The sequence below is a fragment of the Balearica regulorum genome, chromosome 5 (assembly GCF_011004875.1).
Source record: "Balearica regulorum gibbericeps isolate bBalReg1 chromosome 5, bBalReg1.pri, whole genome shotgun sequence".
NCBI classification, from domain to species: Eukaryota; Metazoa; Chordata; class Aves; order Gruiformes; family Gruidae; genus Balearica; species Balearica regulorum.
Genome location: NC_046188.1, coordinates 8,822,337 through 8,841,210, shown reverse-complemented (window position 1 = coordinate 8,841,210; position 18,874 = coordinate 8,822,337). Strand labels below are relative to the sequence as shown.

The 18,874-nt window shown below is 41.5% G+C and overlaps 1 protein-coding gene across 1 annotated transcript in view; it reads right to left on the bottom strand.

Moving 5' to 3' along the window:
- The window catches only part of BRF1 (BRF1 general transcription factor IIIB subunit), a 176,985-nt gene that overhangs the window by 121,568 nt on the left and 36,543 nt on the right, over positions 1–18,874 (bottom strand). The window contains exon 3 of the mRNA XM_075753389.1: positions 10,854–11,027. Within this exon, the coding sequence (XP_075609504.1) occupies positions 10,854–10,947 (94 nt within the window). The 5' untranslated portion in view covers positions 10,948–11,027. The remainder of the gene's footprint in view (positions 1–10,853; positions 11,028–18,874) is intronic.

Genomic DNA, 18,874 nt, shown 5'->3' with positions numbered 1-18,874 from the left:
TAAGTAATAAAAGACTTTCACATTTCAGTAGTACCTGTCATGTTGCTGAATACATATTTTTACTGCACAATTTTCTCTTTACATTAAAAAGATTATAGCATATTAAGTTAGACACAATTTTTTTGTCCACACAAAGGATTTTTTTTTTCAGGCTATATATTTCCCCTCTTTCAAAATTTGCGTTCCATCATGAGTAGTTCATATAACATAACATAAAATATACTATTCACCCTTCCTCCCTGCTTACCAATACAAAAGGAATCTGAAGAGGACTTTGATTTCTACTCCCTGTCGAGGCATAAGCTAAGACTTTACTTTTGGCAGACAAGCTGCTCCTTCATCGAACAAACAGTTATATATCTCCATTTAAAAATACTGATTAGCAAATTTCATAGCACTTTACCAACACATGCAGTCAAAACATCACTGAGACTACTGTGTTTCTCCCAAACTGGAAGGATGTTGAAAACTTAAATGATTCACTTACAGCTGGTCTAAAGATGAGAGCTCCACAATTTATATTTTATTGTCAAATGTTTAAAGGATTAAATCTAAATAAAATACAAAATACACAGGCTTCAAAGCACATGTTATCTTCAACATCTTATTTCCAATTAGCAAGTCAAAATAAAGAAGGCATAGGGAACATTTGGCTTCAAAAGCAGAGCTCTGGAAGAAATCAAGATTTTGGTTGGTTGGGGTCTCATTTAAGGCTATTTTCCCAAACTGCTGAAATGGGATAAGATGGAAAGATTATTCTCTCTCTCAAAGGGGGGAAAATAGCAGACATACCACCACGTGATCGAGTATTACATCATTCATACTTACAACAATTCTGAGCCAGTGTGGCAGTTAAACTTAAAAGACATTTTCTTTTGCCTTCAAGGACGGACACAGACTTGCCGTAAAGGCAGGCTAACAGTGAAAAGGTTAGGAAAGGCTCAGCTCACGATTTTACTTGGCATGAGATTACAAAATCCTGAAAATCTTTCATTGAGAAGCATTTCCAGTATGAAGTTTGTATATGAAGACTATGTCATGCAAACAAAATCCTAGTGACAAACATCCGAAGAAAGAAGACAGCTCTTGACAAGTACTTTTACCAATTTTTAAAAGACTTATACTTTATTAGGATGTAAGAAATCATTATCAAGACCACTTTCAGATATGAGGACAGGCCAGGTATGAGAGTGAATCCTGTTTTTCCAAAACAAATTTGAAAGGTAATATTGTTTCTCTCATATACCTTCACTTTGTTCTTAAAACATCAAAAAGTGAAGACAAAAAAAGCTGTGTAAGGCTTAAGAATATGATGAAAGTAAACACAGTTTTAGAAGACCTCAAGCTAAAATAATATTTGCAGATAGCATGCACAGAAGTGCTTATAGGTCTCAATGCACTGGCTTTTATTCACCCTATTTTGCATTATTGATCTTAATTAAACTATTTAATAATGTGAATTTCTCTTCTAAGACATCATTCTTACTGCATTAAAATGCAAATACACAATCTTCAAAATTATTTTAATGAAGGAAAGCATTTAATTTTCTAATTGGCTTCTAAAGTATTAAAATTCAGAAAACATTAGTGATGGCTACAACCAGGAATATTTTTTAGTGATCGGATCAAAAACATCGACCGTACTTGATCATGTTTGCTACCAGGATTTATTTAAACAAAGCATCAGGTAATGCGCTTTTTTTTTTTTTCTTTCTTAAGGGGGGTGGGCATGCAGGGAAGGAAGGGGAAGCGTCTCCTCCACATCCCACACCACATCCAGCATATCCTCTGACAAAAGCAAGAATGTGCTACACAATGACCGGCTGTACCACACTGGGTTTTATTTAGCCGGTGCTTGCAACACATTAGCTCCCATCATGTTAAAACACCACCCAGTTATAATGCTGGTTTTGCTGACATAAGCACCAAAATTCAGATGCCGAGATAAACTTCTGAATTAAGCAGCCAGCCAACCTAATCATTTCCTCTTTTAAACAAGCTTTAAGAAGATTGTTAAATATTTATTTTCAAAAGCATGTAAGGATCGCTGAAGGTCAAAGACATCAGAGGTGTGATCCCCTTCCTTATCGTCCCTCCTTTGTATTTATTTCACTGGAAGGAGGTCTCTCTGCCATCACATTTCCTTGCCCTCATCCATCACCCAGAACTCGTCCTGCCTTCACTCCCCTCATTAGTTCCCGTGTCTCTGCCACCATGTTTCAAAGCATCACACCCTCTCAGGGCTGCTGGAAAGCGAGGGCTGCCCCTCGTGTTTTTATCCTGGTATTACCGATGCCTTTGTAGCTTTGCTGTTCCTGGCTTCTGTTTCTTTCCTTGTTTCACCTTTACCACGAGAACGTCTCACCAGTTCAGAAACCCCAAACTGGAACCTAATTACTAAGAGGACAAACCACGCAATTAATTTTATTAATTATTATTTTTATGCATGCAAGTAACAGACCACTATTATGTGCATTAACAATCTGGCTCAGACGCTTCTGCTGTAAGTATTTCTGCGTTACACAAGGCCGAAATGCTGTCAGAGCACAGGACTGCCAAACAATAAATGCTTCTTCTACCTGCCATAAAGGGATTCAAGCCCACAGTGACGAGGGCTCCAGTGGACCTAATACAGAAGCCTACAGAGTAAAGCCTGCCCCTTCCTTTCAAAGGGGGGCCGTGGTGACTGGTTTTGTCCAAACACAGAGAGGTATGATCGGCAAGGGTGAAGGACCTCCACAATTAAAACAATCTAGGTGCAACAGCTCTACTGAGCACAAACACCATAGTTTTCAGCAGTCATACCCACCGATACGATCTGAGAAATAACTGCCCGGAGAGAGATTTGAAACACTCTGCTCTGTAAAGCAATAAAGTATCTCTGCAGTCAAATTTCAGATGAGGATTATTTTGACCTTTACTGTTCAAAATTTCCCTTAAATGAGGAAAACAAACAACAAAGCTATCAAAACCAGCCAAAATCTGTAATCTTGATAGGCCATCTTGTGACCCTCTCCCCCTCTCCATCTCTGCAGATACTTTGTTTAATGCTGCATTATGGAAAAGTTGACAATTTGAGCCACCTGCTGGGTACCAACATCCTGAGAGGAAAAAACTTGCTCACTTCTCTACACAAAAGCTGGTGAGAATTTCGCCAGCGAATTCAATGGGGCAGGATCAGGTCTCCCCTTGCCAGCACCAGAGGTCATATATTATTTTATCCTGAGTTAGTAACAAATTAACAGAAAAGCAGATTTTCAGAGTGTGCAATTCTTAAACAAAACATCAGCCTGAGCACACACACACACACAAAATTACAGTCCTCCTGCTTCTTTTGGATGATATATTTAGAAATCCTATTAGCTAGAGAGATCAACATTCTTATCTGAATTTCCAGGATGCTGTAACATGCAAAATTAGAGCAGCTCTCTTAAGTGGGTCAATTATCACTGCTGCACTTACAGCAGCTTTTCCCCTCCCTCCCTGCAGCATCCATAATAGGCATTTAGCACAAGGATTTAAACAGTAAGATGTTGAGTTGACATACACCACAATGTAAAGTTCCCTTCCCCTTTTATATTTTCAGAATCTTAAAGGAACAAAAAATAAAAAATAAAAAAAATCACCCAAGTACAGAATCTCCACATTAAAATTATGGTCTCCCTGTGGAAAGCTTCGATGACTTTCAGCAGCAGGGCACCCTGAAGGATAATGCTCGTCAGCAATCACACTCACCGGTTTCCTGCCACATCTGAGTCATGCACAAGTAAGTTCATGGCTTACCCCCTGCCAAGGGACAAGAGGAGAACTTGAGGGCCACTAACCATCTCCCCAGCCCTATCCCCCAGGTGCAGGGCCGTACAACCAGTCTGAAAGCCTTCAGGTTATTTTCTTCAAGAGGGAATTCTCACTGCAAATCCCCCAGATACAAGTGGAACAATTCAAATACCCAGCGTCACTTCAGATACTACAAAGACATCCATAAGGGACTGACAGACACGACACAGGACCTAGGGAAACACGGGCTCTTCTGCAGTACAGCTGGAGGCCAGGCAAGATACCAGCAAGTGACACAGCCCCAACTCCTCCTGCCCGTCCACGAGCACCAGGCAGCAGCCAGGAGTAGCCCTAGCAGCGAAGGGATGCAGCGGGGAAGAGAACGGAGCCACGCAACGGCAACGAGCACACGGAGAGGAAAAGTTTACATTCCCACCAATGGGAAACATGAAACACCTCATTTTTTCTGCAACGTACTTCCTTTATACATCTCTCTCTATACGGCAACAAAGTGCGAGACAGTACTGCAAGTGAAAAAGCATATGATTCTCCTTCACTCCATGGAAAAGGAGACTGGATATGCTGGCTTCAGGTCACGAGCCCTGCTGTTGAAATTCAGCAGCCCCAACGCTGGCTGGGAAGAAATTAAGGTGCAGAAATTAAATTTCTGTTGCTGCCCCTGGCTGCCCTCTTCCCTACATCTCCAGCATTTTCTCCTGTGGTACCAAATAGGAATGATCACACAAGCCCAGCATTACCAAACACATAAACTATTTGGAAATAGATGCAAATAACATGGGGCAACATGAGCCGCACCCTATTTAAGGTGGCAATTTTTCATTAAGAGATTGAAACTCTCCCGGCTAAAATCCATCCACTGAAAGCCTGCCAATTTTAAAACTTCATTTTGAAATGAAGCGGACAAGGCTTTTCTAAGACTTCAAGTTCAAGCAAATGCTTTATTAAGAAGCATTTCTTTACCGAGAGGGTGGTCAAACACGGGAACAGGCTTCCTTCCTTGAGAGGTGGTCGATGCCTCAGGAGGCATTTGGACAACGCCCTTAATAACAGGCTTTAACTTTGGGTCAGCCCTGAAGTGGTGAGGCAGTTGGACTAGGTGATCACTGTAGGTCCCTTCCAACTGAAAATATTCTATTCAACTTTCTACAAAGATCTTGGTGTCCTTGACCACACAGACACAAAAAAATAAAAAAATCTAGTGAAATGAAATAATTTGCTTTTGTAAATATTATATGTATTTTTAACTGTGCAATTTAAAATCCATTTTTAATCTGTTATGTCCTTATCATGCTCAACACTTGAACAAAACACATTTTGAATGCAATTGTATTTAATCAGAAGTAAAAGGTCAGTAACTAAAAAGAAAGTCCTTAACCAAAGCGAAATAGAAAGTGGTTTTATTAACTTCCCTAACCAAAGCTCTAAAGTTTTGTTGATTAAAGCCTAATTTCAAAAGTTAACTTTTTAATTGGGAACACCAGGGCCTGCTGGCTCCAGGAAGTTTTAGTAGAGGTCAAAAGATTGCTAGAGATCTAATTTTTCATTTCTAATAAAAAAGGAAGTCTTGCCCTTTTGCTTGCAAAGATAGACCTCGAAGTGTTAGTAGGGAAACAAAGAACGTATCCATCAAAGGCGCTCATGGCGAGGTTATACAAAGCTTCCCAAGACAGTATGGAAGCCGACAGAGGCTGCTAATGCTCGAAAGGAAATTAGCTGAACTTCTCTTGCAAAGCCCAACAAGGCAGAAAGGCTCAGTAGCTGATGCCTGATCTAGGATTAAAGAGACCAGTTCCTTACTCCATCACAGATTTTCTGGGTAACTTTGAACGTGTCACTTAGCCTCAGTTCTGCACCTGGAAATGAAGATAAATACTCACAACTTCCCTTTCTGTGACATGAAAATAAACACATTAAACCAGGAGGCATTCAAATAGCTTGGCAATGAAGTGCAAGTACTGCAGACAAATAGGAAATAACAAAGTGCTGCCCCATTCAGCAAGGAGATGCCCTTTTTTTTTTTTTCCCCCAAATCCTTCTCGCCTGCTGCGATCCTGCAATGCCTTCGTGATCTTCCTTCAAACAAAAGGGAGGTTCACGGGGCAGAGGAAGCAGGGGAGGAGAAAAGCGCCTTAGCTTTCCCACCCAGTGCTAGTTTACACATCAAAGACACTAAGGCACCAAACCTTCTCCTGTCAGCCTTCTGCTCCCAACACTGAAATTTAAGAGGTTATTTTTCTTAGACATTTTGCAGAAAGGTTCTTCTGCAAACAACTCAGAAGAGGGGCCTCACTTGGCCGCCTTGGGCCTACCCCAGGCTCTTTCCTCTGACTACACACAAAGCTGCTGAAGCCCACCCGAATAACACGGGCAAGCCCGAGCTCAGGAGGCTGCCCCAGCCCTGGGTGGTGGGAAGGGCTCGGCGAGTCCCCCCTGCCCCGGCATTGAGACTGATCAGCTTTACTAGTGGGGGAGAAAAACCTGCCCTGAATTTACCTCCAGAGGCAAACAGAGGGATGTTTACACAAGATAGCTGGTGAGGGAACTCTGCGAGGACTCTTCTCATGTGGAAAAGGTTTTATTTACTAAGTTCTAACAAGACAGGATTTGGTTTACAACTAAGGGAGCATTTTCCAGAGAGCTTCAAAGGAAAAGAATAAATAAATAAAAAGGTGGGAGGGCGGGGATAAAAGACATTTACCATGTAAAATGTTGCTGTAAAAAAACCCCAGGTGGTAGCATTAGAAAATATTACCAAAAAATAGTGGACAGTTGTACAGTTTTTCTAACAGTTGTGTACACTAAAAAGGATTACAAATAGCATGAAATGTTCCATGATTAAAACAAACTGATATCCCACCTGGAAAATCCTGGCCAGGCTCTCATTGTTCCCGAGTGACCCCGGGGCAGCCCAGGGTTACAGCCGAGCCCATAAGTCACTCGAACACCCTGCCCCGCTCCTCCCAAGTCCCCTCTCTCGAACGGCAGGACCAGCTAAAGAGCCCTTTGTTTCCATTCAAACATATGTAGGGGTGGAAAAGCTGTTCGAAACATTAAAGAGAAACAACTGAGGACTGTTACTATTCCAAGAAACAAATTAAGAACCAGAGTCTGAAATGCCCCGAGCACTGGCAGTGCCAGCTCAAGTCAGATGTCCCTGGAAACACTCAGCATTGCTCAGCCCTTGGGAGCAGGACAACCGGTTCCATCAAACTTAGGATTTAAGAATCACTGTCTCCTTCAGATGTATATTTTGCATTATACCTTTACTTCTGACACTGATAATATAGACACATTTTATAAAGAGAACAATCATAGAATGGTTTGGGTTGGAAGGGACCTCAAAGACCATCCAGTTCCAACCCCCCTGCCAGGGGCAGGGACACCCTTCACTAGACCAGGTTGCCCAAAGCCCCATCCAACCTGGCCTTGAACACTTCCAGGGAGGGGGCATCCACAACTGCTCAGGGCAACCTGTTCCAGTGCCTCACCACCCTCACAGTAAAGAATTTCCTCCTAATATTTAATCTAAATCTCCCCTCCTTCGGCTTAAAGCCATTACCCCTTGTCCTATCACTCCAAGCCCTTGTAAATACTCCCCCCTCCAGCTTCCTTGTAGGCCCCTTTACATACTGGAAGGGGCTCTAAGGTCTCCCTGGAGCCTTCTCTTCTCCAGGCTGAACAAGCCCAACTCTCTCAGCCTGTCTTCACAAGTAGCTCATCAAAAGGATGAAACACCTCCCAAATTCAGCTAATAGCTAGTAAGCCATCTTCCCTTTAAAACAGTAATGCTGACAAGTAATATAAGCAAGGCAAATGAAAAGCTATGTCAAAGTTGCTGCATTGTGGGGCTTTGTGTCAAATAAGCTAATAAAAACCATAAACTGATGTAAAATCAATTCAGATCTCAAATAATATATTAACTTTTCTAAATAACTATAAATAAAAGCTGCACTTCAGATAAATAAACTTTTATGTTCTCTTTAAGTTCTAGAACTATTTTTTCAGATTAAAACCATTTGTGTTACTGGAATATTTTGCATTTTGCATTAATTAACGCATAAGAACGAAGGAGAACTTAATGTTTTCCTATTTCAGGCTGAGGTTTATTCAGGCATAATTCAGACTGCACCAGTAGACTTGGCTTCAGTTTTCCTCACATTTTCACAGAGGCTGGCTGGCGACATGTACATTATGAAAATAGAAGAATAAGCAGATATCCATGTCAGATAAATACATTCCTCTCCCTCAAACTGAACTCAATGCAGACACAATTAAATCCTGTTTTCCCTCTCCAAACGCTTCCCACTCCTTTGGTTCTGCCACTGGAGAGAACACAACGTTTCTTGCCACTTCAGCCCAACTACACCCCACTGTACCTCCCCAGGCCACACACATACACTTTGCTCTTTGTACCACAATATGGTACAAAGCAGCGTGTTGTCTTCTACTCCAGAGACTAATCTGTTGCCAGGTAATGTTTCTTTCCTCTACGACTCCCAAGTAACTCCACTAATTCATCTGGGCCACCCAAAACTAAGGTGCTGTCTCTGCATTCTGAGGATGCTCCTGCCCTTCATTTCTTCCACGTTTTCCCTTTCCTCTAATGCACCTTCACCAATCTTCAGTCTTTAACTTCCTTGTCTAAATTTCTCCCAAATTTCTTCATAAGACTTCTATAACCAACACAAGGACAATGAACACTTTAATCTCCGTAAATCTATTTAGCAGTGTGTATAAATCTTGAAGTGCTACAAATACTGTATGTCCTTTGTACAGTATATTATACAGCATACTTCTCCTCTTTGCATGCCATCCTCTGCTGGCTTCTCCTGACAACCAAAACCAAGTGCAAGCTTATTTCCCTGAACGTGCATCTTCGTTCTCGCTAAAGCATCTTATCACGTGGCCATCCTCTACACGTGCTCTTGGACCCTCTGGACCAACGGCCCTGGGAACACGCCTGCCTCCTCTAGCACATTTCGATACTGCCAGATCTAGCCTGGAAACAAATATAACACACTGATAATGATCATCATAATTAATCTATGGAGGCTTGAACCTATTTTAATTTCAAAGGTCAGTAAACTCTCAGGTTTTCAAGCTTCTAATGAAAGGATAAGATAACAGAAAAGGAACTTAGATTTCAATGTTCAGAATCCATAATTTATTTCGGGGTTGTTTTTCAAACTACACTGGACTTTAAACACTAAAAAAAACCCCCACAGAACAACAAACCAAAAACCCAAACAGCAGGACACAGGCAGAAGCGGAACTCACTCTCCCAAAGTAACACAGTTAAGTTCTTAATATCAACTACAAAATTAAGTTTATCTAATGGAGTTTTAAAAAAAAAATCAACACTAACAAAATTGAGCCATACAGTCATACACTACCACTTCTTGATTCCCAGGAGGCACAGTAACCATGCAAATGAAGATGGAGTACTTTGTGGTATTGATATAGAAAGACAGAGCTCATCTTTGCAGTCTTCTGCATACTTTATTCCTAGTATTTTATGCAAAGTATCACAAAGGATATTATCTCCATTTAATGAAAAAAGTTGGGAAATGAATTTAGGTATTTATGAAGTGTCAACCAGACCAGTGCATCTTGCACATAACTGAGATACATGCTGAAATACTTTAAAGAAAGATATAAAACAAACAAAGGAATTTTTTTTTTGTTTGCTAGCACAGTTAGCCACACTTGCTGCCCAGATGGCTGCTATGCTACAATGTACCTATTTGCCTCTTACAGCTTATCCCGCTTCCAATGCTTTTTTATCACTATCAGCGGGGAAAAACAGACTTGCGTATTATGGCCAGGCTATCATTCAGTAGTATCAAATAACAACTGCAAATATATTACTTTAAAAATGTGACATGGGCATAAAAAAAAAAATCAGCAATGCTTTTAAGTCAACACCATCTTTATGGTAATGATAAGAGTTATACTGTTCAAAGTTCACACAGAGATTTTACAGTAGAGACGACCAGTCTAATAGGCAAGCCTTCCTTTTAATTCCATTATTCCTGCAAAACCACATTTTTTTAAAACATGCAAATGCAATGACCACAACACTATCAGAAAGGACTAATTTTAGAATACTGAATGTAGTTTCTGAAACTAAAAAAAAAACTCAATCTTTTAAAAGGGAAGCTAAGCTGTTCAACTGCTAAAATACAGAATGAGAACAGCAATCTAGAAAAAGCATCAAATCAAATAGAATACTGATGATATGCACATACTGCTTTAAAGTAGAAAAGAACCAAAATAACACAGAAGTAATTGTTTGATTCTAAACTCCAAGTTCCAGCAACTGAAACACAACACAAAAGAAATAGAAATATATACAACAAATACATTTGGATGGTCATCAGTATTTAAAGCTTACATGGATTTTAATTAAGTTCTCCAATACAAAACCAGGGATGGTGCAGAGCAAGGAGTACCACTCACAAAATCTGGCTTGTGTGCAGTCCCACCTCCAGCCACTGAGTTCCTGTATGATCTTTGAGCAAATTTCAGAATTTATCAAATGCCTTTTTCCCAAAACTAAAACAGGAGTGACACTGTCCTTCTCGCAAGTATTAAAAGAAGGAAATCCAAGTATCTTGATGGAAAACTCACTGGAATTCTAATCTGTTCTTTAATGCTGACACTGCAGGAGGCTTGGGGTTAATTTTCATTTGTTTTAAAAAAGAAAAACAAAACAATACATCACAAACAAGTAATTCCTCGCAAAGCACAGGAAAAGTGCTATTTTATAGTAGAAGAAAATTTTGAGAATGAAGAAATTTAGAGTTATTGATGGAAGGCAGAGTGACATTTATAGCTCCTTGTAAATATTAAGTAGTATACATTTAGAAAGGGAAAAATTTTACTTGAACCACAGGAAAAACTCCCGTTCACTTCATTACATAAAGCCAACAGTGACAAAGTTAGCTCCTAAACACTTACCTTTTCAAATTTGGATACAAGGTCTAACTGGGATAGTTGACTTGCTAAAAGTATGTCTTTTATTTATTTCTTTATTTTAAATGTGAAAAGGATACGAGGAGTTCCTTCTGTCCTACACACCAGGTAGAGACATGCAGCAATTACGTGGGTCATCTTTCTCCCCCGCGTTAGGTGTTTGCTCACAGCCATCTTGAAAAAATTAAAGGCAGTATCCAGACAATGTTGATTGAGTTGAAGCTGGTTTCCCAAGTGGTGAATCTGACGTTTCCCTAGAAAAATTAACAAGGGGGGAAAAAAAAAAAATTATTAACAATTTTGTAGTTAATGTGCTTTTGGGTTGGGGTTTTTTGGTGGTTTTTATTAAAGACAAAACTGAGGGGGTGGATTTTGGATTTCATCTCTGTGTGAAATAAAATAACCTCTCAAGTTTCAGGAACTTATATCCTCAGCTCCTCGTGACAACAAATGCCTCAGTTTGGACTGCTGGAATTGAAATACATGGAACCAATGAGCCCTGGAAAACGAAGCCGCAAACATCAGCCCCAGAGAGGAGCCGAAACATAGCTGAGACTTCTCAGACAAAATATTATGCCCCCCTCCCTTAACACCATTTGACAATTAGCACTTGGTTAGCTGTAGCAACGAACTTCTGAACACCAGAGATTGTGGGACACTAAGTGCAAGCAGAGAAGACGCTTTGCTGAAGCTCTCCAAGAAGCGATGAAGTTTGCAGTTCCTCTGACCACAACCAAAGCCCACAAGGAAAGGAGCTCTGCTCCAGCCCTGCCCATGATTGCCACCGACGGGAGGTACTTCCCTCCTCCAAACGCTTTCGCACCAGAGTCTTCATTTAAGGCTCGGCTGCCAGACTGCCGAGATTAGTCTGTGGCTTTAGTAAAACAAATGTGCCTTCACCTTTAAATAAAATAATTTAAGAAAAAAGCATGCTTCGGATGATTCATGGCAGGAAGCGGTACAGCTGCTGGGACAGATGCGGGAAGCGGGGTCCGGTCCGTCTTCACAGCTCCAGCTTCAGAAGAGTGTGCCGAAAAGACAGCTTAAGAAAAAGATGGGGGAAGTCATGAGGAAAACAGAGCACTGAAGTTCCTCTGCATACAGGGTCAGACAGCACATCAAGAAAAATCCTTCAATTCAATGTGCCGGGCAGATGTTTCCAGTACGTGTATTTACAGGAAACCCTCGTCTGTTCCCTTCAGAGACATCATGAGCAGCTTTGCTGAAGGGGGGCACAATGCCTGCCATGTGCCTCAGCCACCATTGCCCACAGAAAGTGATGGTGACCACGCGATGCTCCAGCACCTGCACAGACCGTGCATCTTAATTTTATGCAAATCCCTACTCCATCATCGCTAATAACATGGTAAAAAAGCCTAACCTCTGAACAACCTTCTGCCAAAGACGCTGCTTCAATTCAGGTTTAATAAAAAGTGACTCCAGACACGCAGCCAGGGTCAGGAAGACTCCGGCCAAAGAGGAGCTGCCACAAAGCCAGAGCTTCTCCTTCCTGCACGAGTGACAATTAGTGCAATCACCAACGAGATCTCCTTTAAGGCACGTTGGTCAACCAGGTGTAAGACATTTGGATGAAGAAGTACCGACAGAGGAAGGATACGTCACCTTCTGCAGGAGGTGTGGGTACAATAAGCTACTGAAGAATAATCCAAAGCCCATTAAGTGAAATGTTTTTCCACTGCCATCAGCAGGCCCGGGACTGGTGCTCATCGGCCTCGGCCTCTCAAATACAAATACTGCATCTTCCCTCAATTAAAATAGTAACAAGCGCTCTTTCTCCCCTGAATTTTATTTCAGACTCCACAATCTGTACGCTGAAGCAGGCTCAAGGCTTTTAATAACCCTAAGAATCCATCAGTTTGTTCTTATCTGTGGGAGGAAAAAAACCTCCAACAAACTCATTTTTGCAGTGGCAGCAAAGCAGCTTCCCCAGCTGCTCCCCTCCCTGAGCAAGTCAACCATGGAGGCCAGCATGGATCAACGAGGCTATGGAGAGCCACCTCTTCCTGTCACCCAAGCTTCCTCTTTTATCCGGTTGTACTTTGCCATGCATGGCTGCTGAGATGAAGACACAAAGAACTGTCACTTGAAGAGATTGTAGGCATGTACAACCATTTAAAAATAAATAGATAGATATGCCCATGCCCATGTACCTCTCCCTCGGCTGCAAGGAGATCCAGACTGGAATGACTGCAGCAGCAAGTGCACAGCATTCCCTTTAAGTAAGACGGGAATGTCCTCCAACTCAATATCCTCGAAGTCACAAAGGCAGCTGAAAACAAGAAACAATTTCAGCAGTTTTAAGTGTTGTCTGAATTTTGCTTTTAAGTAAAACTTTTGTAAAAACATAAAGAGAACAGTGGCTCCCATGCCAAGGAAGAGCCACATGCACTCCTGAATGCTTCTTGGGCGAATGGTGGAACCGGTATGCAGGGACACAAGGACCAGGATGGCGCAGGCCATCAAGCAAAAAGAGGTGATGAGGAAGCTTCCCATGCCACCAACACAGCAGCAGCTGATGTGGTCCTGGGCACACACCAGAGAACAGCCCAAATGAGCTGGAGATGCAGAGTAAGAGCAAGACAAGCAACAGACAATGAGACTTCTGCCCCAGCCATCCCCTGGCCCATCCCCGTTACGAGGTAATCCTTCTCCCAAGAACAGCACTCTCATCCAGGGCTCCACAACTCGGAGGGCATTTTAGAAACAAAGAAGATACCAGAAGAGAAAAAAAATAACATTGAGGAAGATATTTGAAATTCATTTCTTTCATAAGCTATTTTTCCCCACTGAGCTGGTCCCATCCCCAAGCTACCGTTAATATTCTCTGAGTATTTAACCTTTTCTTAATTTCAAATATTGAAATATAATTCATCATAATCCATCCTAGGTAAACAGTATGCTTGTTTGAGTAATATATGCTTTTTTAGCTGAGCTCTTCCTCCAGCATCAATATTTTAAAATGCAGTTACGTTAGGGGTGACCAGTCATTGTCTACTGACAAATACCAAAGAGATCTAAGAGCACAGAAAGTACGCATCCACTTACGAAATGCTATTTCATTGAATGTTTTACTCAACCTTCAGTAGACCAATGAAGGCTTTAATTCTGTGTGCTAGTACTCCCTCAAGCTGCTTTGGAGTATTGTGTCAGTCATACAGTTTCTGGAAAAATAAGACAACTTTTAAGACTGCCGTTGATCCCCAAAATGAACCACACAGGACAAGAAGCATCTTAGAAATTATGTGCATCTTGATGACTAACTTGGTTTTGTCCTTATCTGTTGCGAGAAAGAAATGTCCTGCTTATAGCATCATCCAAGATAAATATTTACATTCTGTAACCAGTCTCCTATTTACTAAAGAAAGATCAAAAGCTTTGTTGTTCCCTCACTATCATCCCCGCCTCTTGAATTTAACATGACAACAAAATTCTATTTTTTTGGTATCTTATGTAACACTAACAAAAAAAAAAAAAAAAAAAGCTGGAAAAGTTAGCATTAGTAATCGTGCTTCTAGATTTTTCCACAGGGAACAAAAGATACCTTGTACTCCTCCTGGTTCCTTCACAGATTCAAGAAGCATCTCCACTCAAAAGGTAACTTCAAGAAAAGGCAGGCATCAGCTAAATAACTATTGCCCCACTACTGCAGTAGAGTACCAAACTGTTGTACAGTGCCCTCGTCCCAGCCAGATGACAACCAAAAAGTATGTAATTTTGTGACTTCCCACCCTTTCTGCCAATCTCATCAATCTGACATTTCCAGAGCTGAAAAATGCGTCTCCATAAGACTTTATTTAACTTTAAATACAGCAATTTAATCTGTTGGTATCTGAAGAGCACGTTCATACTTAAAGAAATTGGGCATAAGAAAATAACTGATCAAAATAAATTCTCTATCCAATGCCCCAGTTACTGTTGACAAAGACAAACATGAACAGAGGCCAAATACGCATTCATACTGCCAGTCCTCAACATGACAAGTCCTCATAACTGTACAATGGTAGCCACAAACCTTGCTCAGCATTCGGATACCTTCTCACGCAAGCGACTGCTCCCCCAGCAAGATGGGCAGCGCAGGAGGGAGCTGCACAGCAACTGCAAGCTACAGGGCTGGAAGAGGAGCAATTCCCCCCAGCCAACCTACAATACTGCGTTATGTCTATCAGCCCTTGAATGCACTCCCACTCCCACTGCTCCTCACTAGCTGGGTGGCATTTTATACCCCTCTGTCTGTTGGTTATCTCCTGACTGTCTCTATTGTTTGCTCTAGACTACCAGCGTGGCTTCCATCAGCCCTAATGGCTGACTAATGCCCTTTCCGCCAGTCTGACCATATGGTCCCAGTGTGCAGTGAGCTGGTCCAGCTATCTGCAAGAATGCAAGAAGCATTATGATCCCAGCCAAAACAGTGGGAGTATCCAACATTACAATGCAATTTATTAGCAATCTGCTCAGCTCACTATTCACCAGATTACATCGCAGTGTTACAAATTCAAATTAATTGAACTGCTCTACTGGATAGAAAAGAACTGCCACACCTTTAAACCCTGCCATGCTCTGGGTTATAAAACAAAACTCAAGACAACAGCTTCCTGACTTTCTTATCCATTTTATCCAGTTGAACTGTTTTGTTTGGTTTTGGTTGGTTGTTTTTTTTAAAGTTTGAGTGGGATACTACTCTAAAAACTTGCAACTACTACCTCAGCATTATAGAGGAATATCATCATGTGAAACGGTCAGAAATAAGTATTGCATTTTTTTCTAAATTGCTAGGCTAGAGTACAACATATAAGGCTAAATATACAGGGGTAAAACAAGTCTCTTAGTTGGTGCATCTTTTATTAATAAAACTTGCAATAAGAGTTGCCTCTTTGGGGCCTTACAGGTTTTTGACAGATCCTGGGATTCTTTTTTTAAACCAAAAGCAACAGAGCCTTTAAGGTCAAAGCTTAGACTTCGTGCTGCCCTTGCAATTTAGTGATGGCATTAAAGTGGTGTCTAAGTATCTCTGGGAAAAGGACAACGAACAGTGTCTTTTTAAAAAGGCAGGACAAGTTCATCAGCAAGGTTACAAAAATCCTCGCCCTCCCCTCACTAGTAGAACAGTAAAATTATTCTCCTTTAAAGAGCAAAAGAACAAAAGTCTAGTAACTACAGAAATTTTGCAACAGAGGACACACACCAGGCAGTTCCCATTTATTTCTCAAAAGCTCATCATACCATCGGGGTGGAGGGGGAGGCAGGTGGAGAAGAGAGAGAGAGAGAAAAGCTTTTACTTCTGTAAGCAACACACAAAATCAAGTTCCCAGGCTACCAACAAGTAAAGTTTATCACGCTCCTGAATCTGCATCTAAAAACAAAAGGCCCTTTTCAGTTTTTAGTTCCAAGCCTACTAAAAAAAGTATTTCTACCCATCTACTCCCAGCATGCTGAAAGAAATGCCATCATGTTCTCAACCGATGCCAACCTCAATGCTTTGAACTGGCACATAAGACCTGAACTGACAAGTTCAGATAGGACCGCTGAATGCTACTATCTTTTTATTTCAGAAAATTTCTATTCATTTGATGGAGAAAACAGTGGTTATTACAAAACAAAATGTTAGGCTAGAAATCACTGTCACAAAAATAGATTTGCAGAAAATCTTGGTAATATTAAATGCTTACACAAGAGGCAGTTGATAGCAAAACTGCAGCTTAAGTTATAATAGGAACAAAATAGAAAAAGGGGGAAAATCAGACCCATTCTTTACAAGCAATTTTCTTTCTTTTATGATCTCGTTACTACAGAAACATCTTGTTCTCTTCCCCTATTCAAAAGGAATCATACCTTTTTTTGGATCCCTTAAAAGTCAGTAATGTCAAGCAGCTACAGCTATATATTACTCTCATCTGGCTTCTCCCTGCTCATCTGCAACCCTCCCCTCAAACTGACACTGCTATTTTAAAGTAGCACTTTTCAATACAAAGCATAAGTTTCCAGGGAAATAACAGGCAGTACACAGCCAGAGCTTAAATGAATTGTTATGACGATACTAAACGACATCATCACAATCCAGGCATACAGATTTTCCCCCCTTTCTGCAATTTCCTCGAAGGGCCCTGGAAACTACCACTACCTGAATCGGGCAATGGAGTCACGTTAACAGCACTAATCCTTTTTTTTGCAAAAAGGATTGTTATGGTAACAAACACTAGATTCTATTAAAGGAAACGTTTTGGATGGCTTTTGCTCGGGTATTCATTTCCAGAATTTGAATTACTTTACCGACTGAATTTTCTGTGCAGATTTTATTCTGCATTTGGGTTTTTACTCCTTTTCTTTCTTTGAAAAGGCTCCGCAAAAGAACTCCTGAAAAAGGGAGAAAAAAGACTAGTTTTTCTGCGTGGGCATGCCTGCATGCTTTGTCATATCTTTCAATTTCAGCAAGTCCCAGCTCAAAGCCTGAATGAATTTCCTGCTCTTTGCTCCATGCCAGGCTTCTATGTTATTTGTATTACAAATAAGTAAAACAAACAAAGCCACAACAGGGAAAGTCCAGGAATATCAGTAGGGCTACTCTTATGAAGGCTGGTCCCAGAAACCTAATCAAGGGTAGAGTCCCATGATCAAAGACAAGAAAACATTTAAAACCCAAACAATGGGGGCAGGCAGGGAGGAAACCGAGTAGGCAATGGCTGCAACGATCACACCGAGCAGTTCCAGCAACACGCACAGCTCCGAGAGTGAGAAGCAGCTTTATCTCCGTGAGCCGGTAATGACTAAGGCCAATGAACAGCAGGACACTACAGCAGTGCTGACCCAGCACAAGACCAACTTTAATTTTATTAAGGATAGCTACAAGTTATTCCCAGTAACACCTAACTGCCTACGAGCAAAGTGATGAACATGCTGGCCTCATTCCCACGCTCTGCCTAACTTCAGCCTAGCCCCAAACCCTCACTTCGCCACCATCTAATCGTGGGCGCACCCCACGTCCACAGACCCGTGTTCTTCCACATGAGAATTCCCAGTTCCTCCATGGGATGTGTCACCCCCAGGGCTGAGCAACCTGAGGTCTGTGCACGCTCGGTCCCCCTCCAACTGATGCATCCCGGTGCCTGTGCCACCTGGCAGACCTGTTTCGGGGACTGCCCAAGAGTTCTGTTCCTCTTATCTCAGCAGAGTAAAACAGTTCCTGGCCCTTTCCCTGTGATATTCCACCAGCTGCGCCAGCACAACTGTTTGTGGGGATGTACAGAAAACCAAACCAGTATACTGATCCTTGTTAAAAATAACCTTGTGAAATTAAAAAAAGCCTTAATCCAGACCTGTTTGCTGAAGGATTGATGCCTCCACTTATCTTCTTAGGGCCAGAACCAGACTATCTCAGCACAGAGACCTGTATTCAATTTCTCTGCCTGCTGACAACAGTCCAGCCCATCCATTTTGCCTCCCACAAGAGCACCACAACTACCAGGTGCAGCTCCCCGTCTCTCCTGGTAAAGCCCTTCCATTGCATGTCAAATGTTCAGTCATTCATTCAGCTAAAGAGAACTAATATGCATCTTTAAGATTAATGTCTTAAAAATCCAGCTAGTGGTTACTACTCCAACCACTTAAATATGTGATATTAAGCTACTTTTCTTTCACCTAGAAAATCTGCTGTTAACGTCTCTTCCCAGCACTTCTCTAGACTTCTTGAAGTATTCATTCCCTCAGAATTGGCTCTTGTATTCCCTTAATGTCAAAGCAAGCCTGCAAAGCACCCACGTAACTTCTCCCACCCCCCTCCTCAAGCACTTTTTCCATTCCCCGATTATATGATACCACTCCCACATGGGCAGCCTCTTTGCATAGACCGCAATGGGCCATTTGGATTAATTTGCTTTACTCACTCTGAAAAATTTGGCATCCTAAGTGGTTCCTCTGACTTTTTGCATTCAGTTCTTGAATTCTGCTTCCCTTGCAGGTGGTACTTCTACTGCTGCCATTTCATTCCCATTATCCATCTAAAACAACAGACTAGAAGCCATATGGTTTATTCATGGGCTGCACCTAACGTATTGCTACTCTAGTCCCATCATCCTTAGACAGCAGC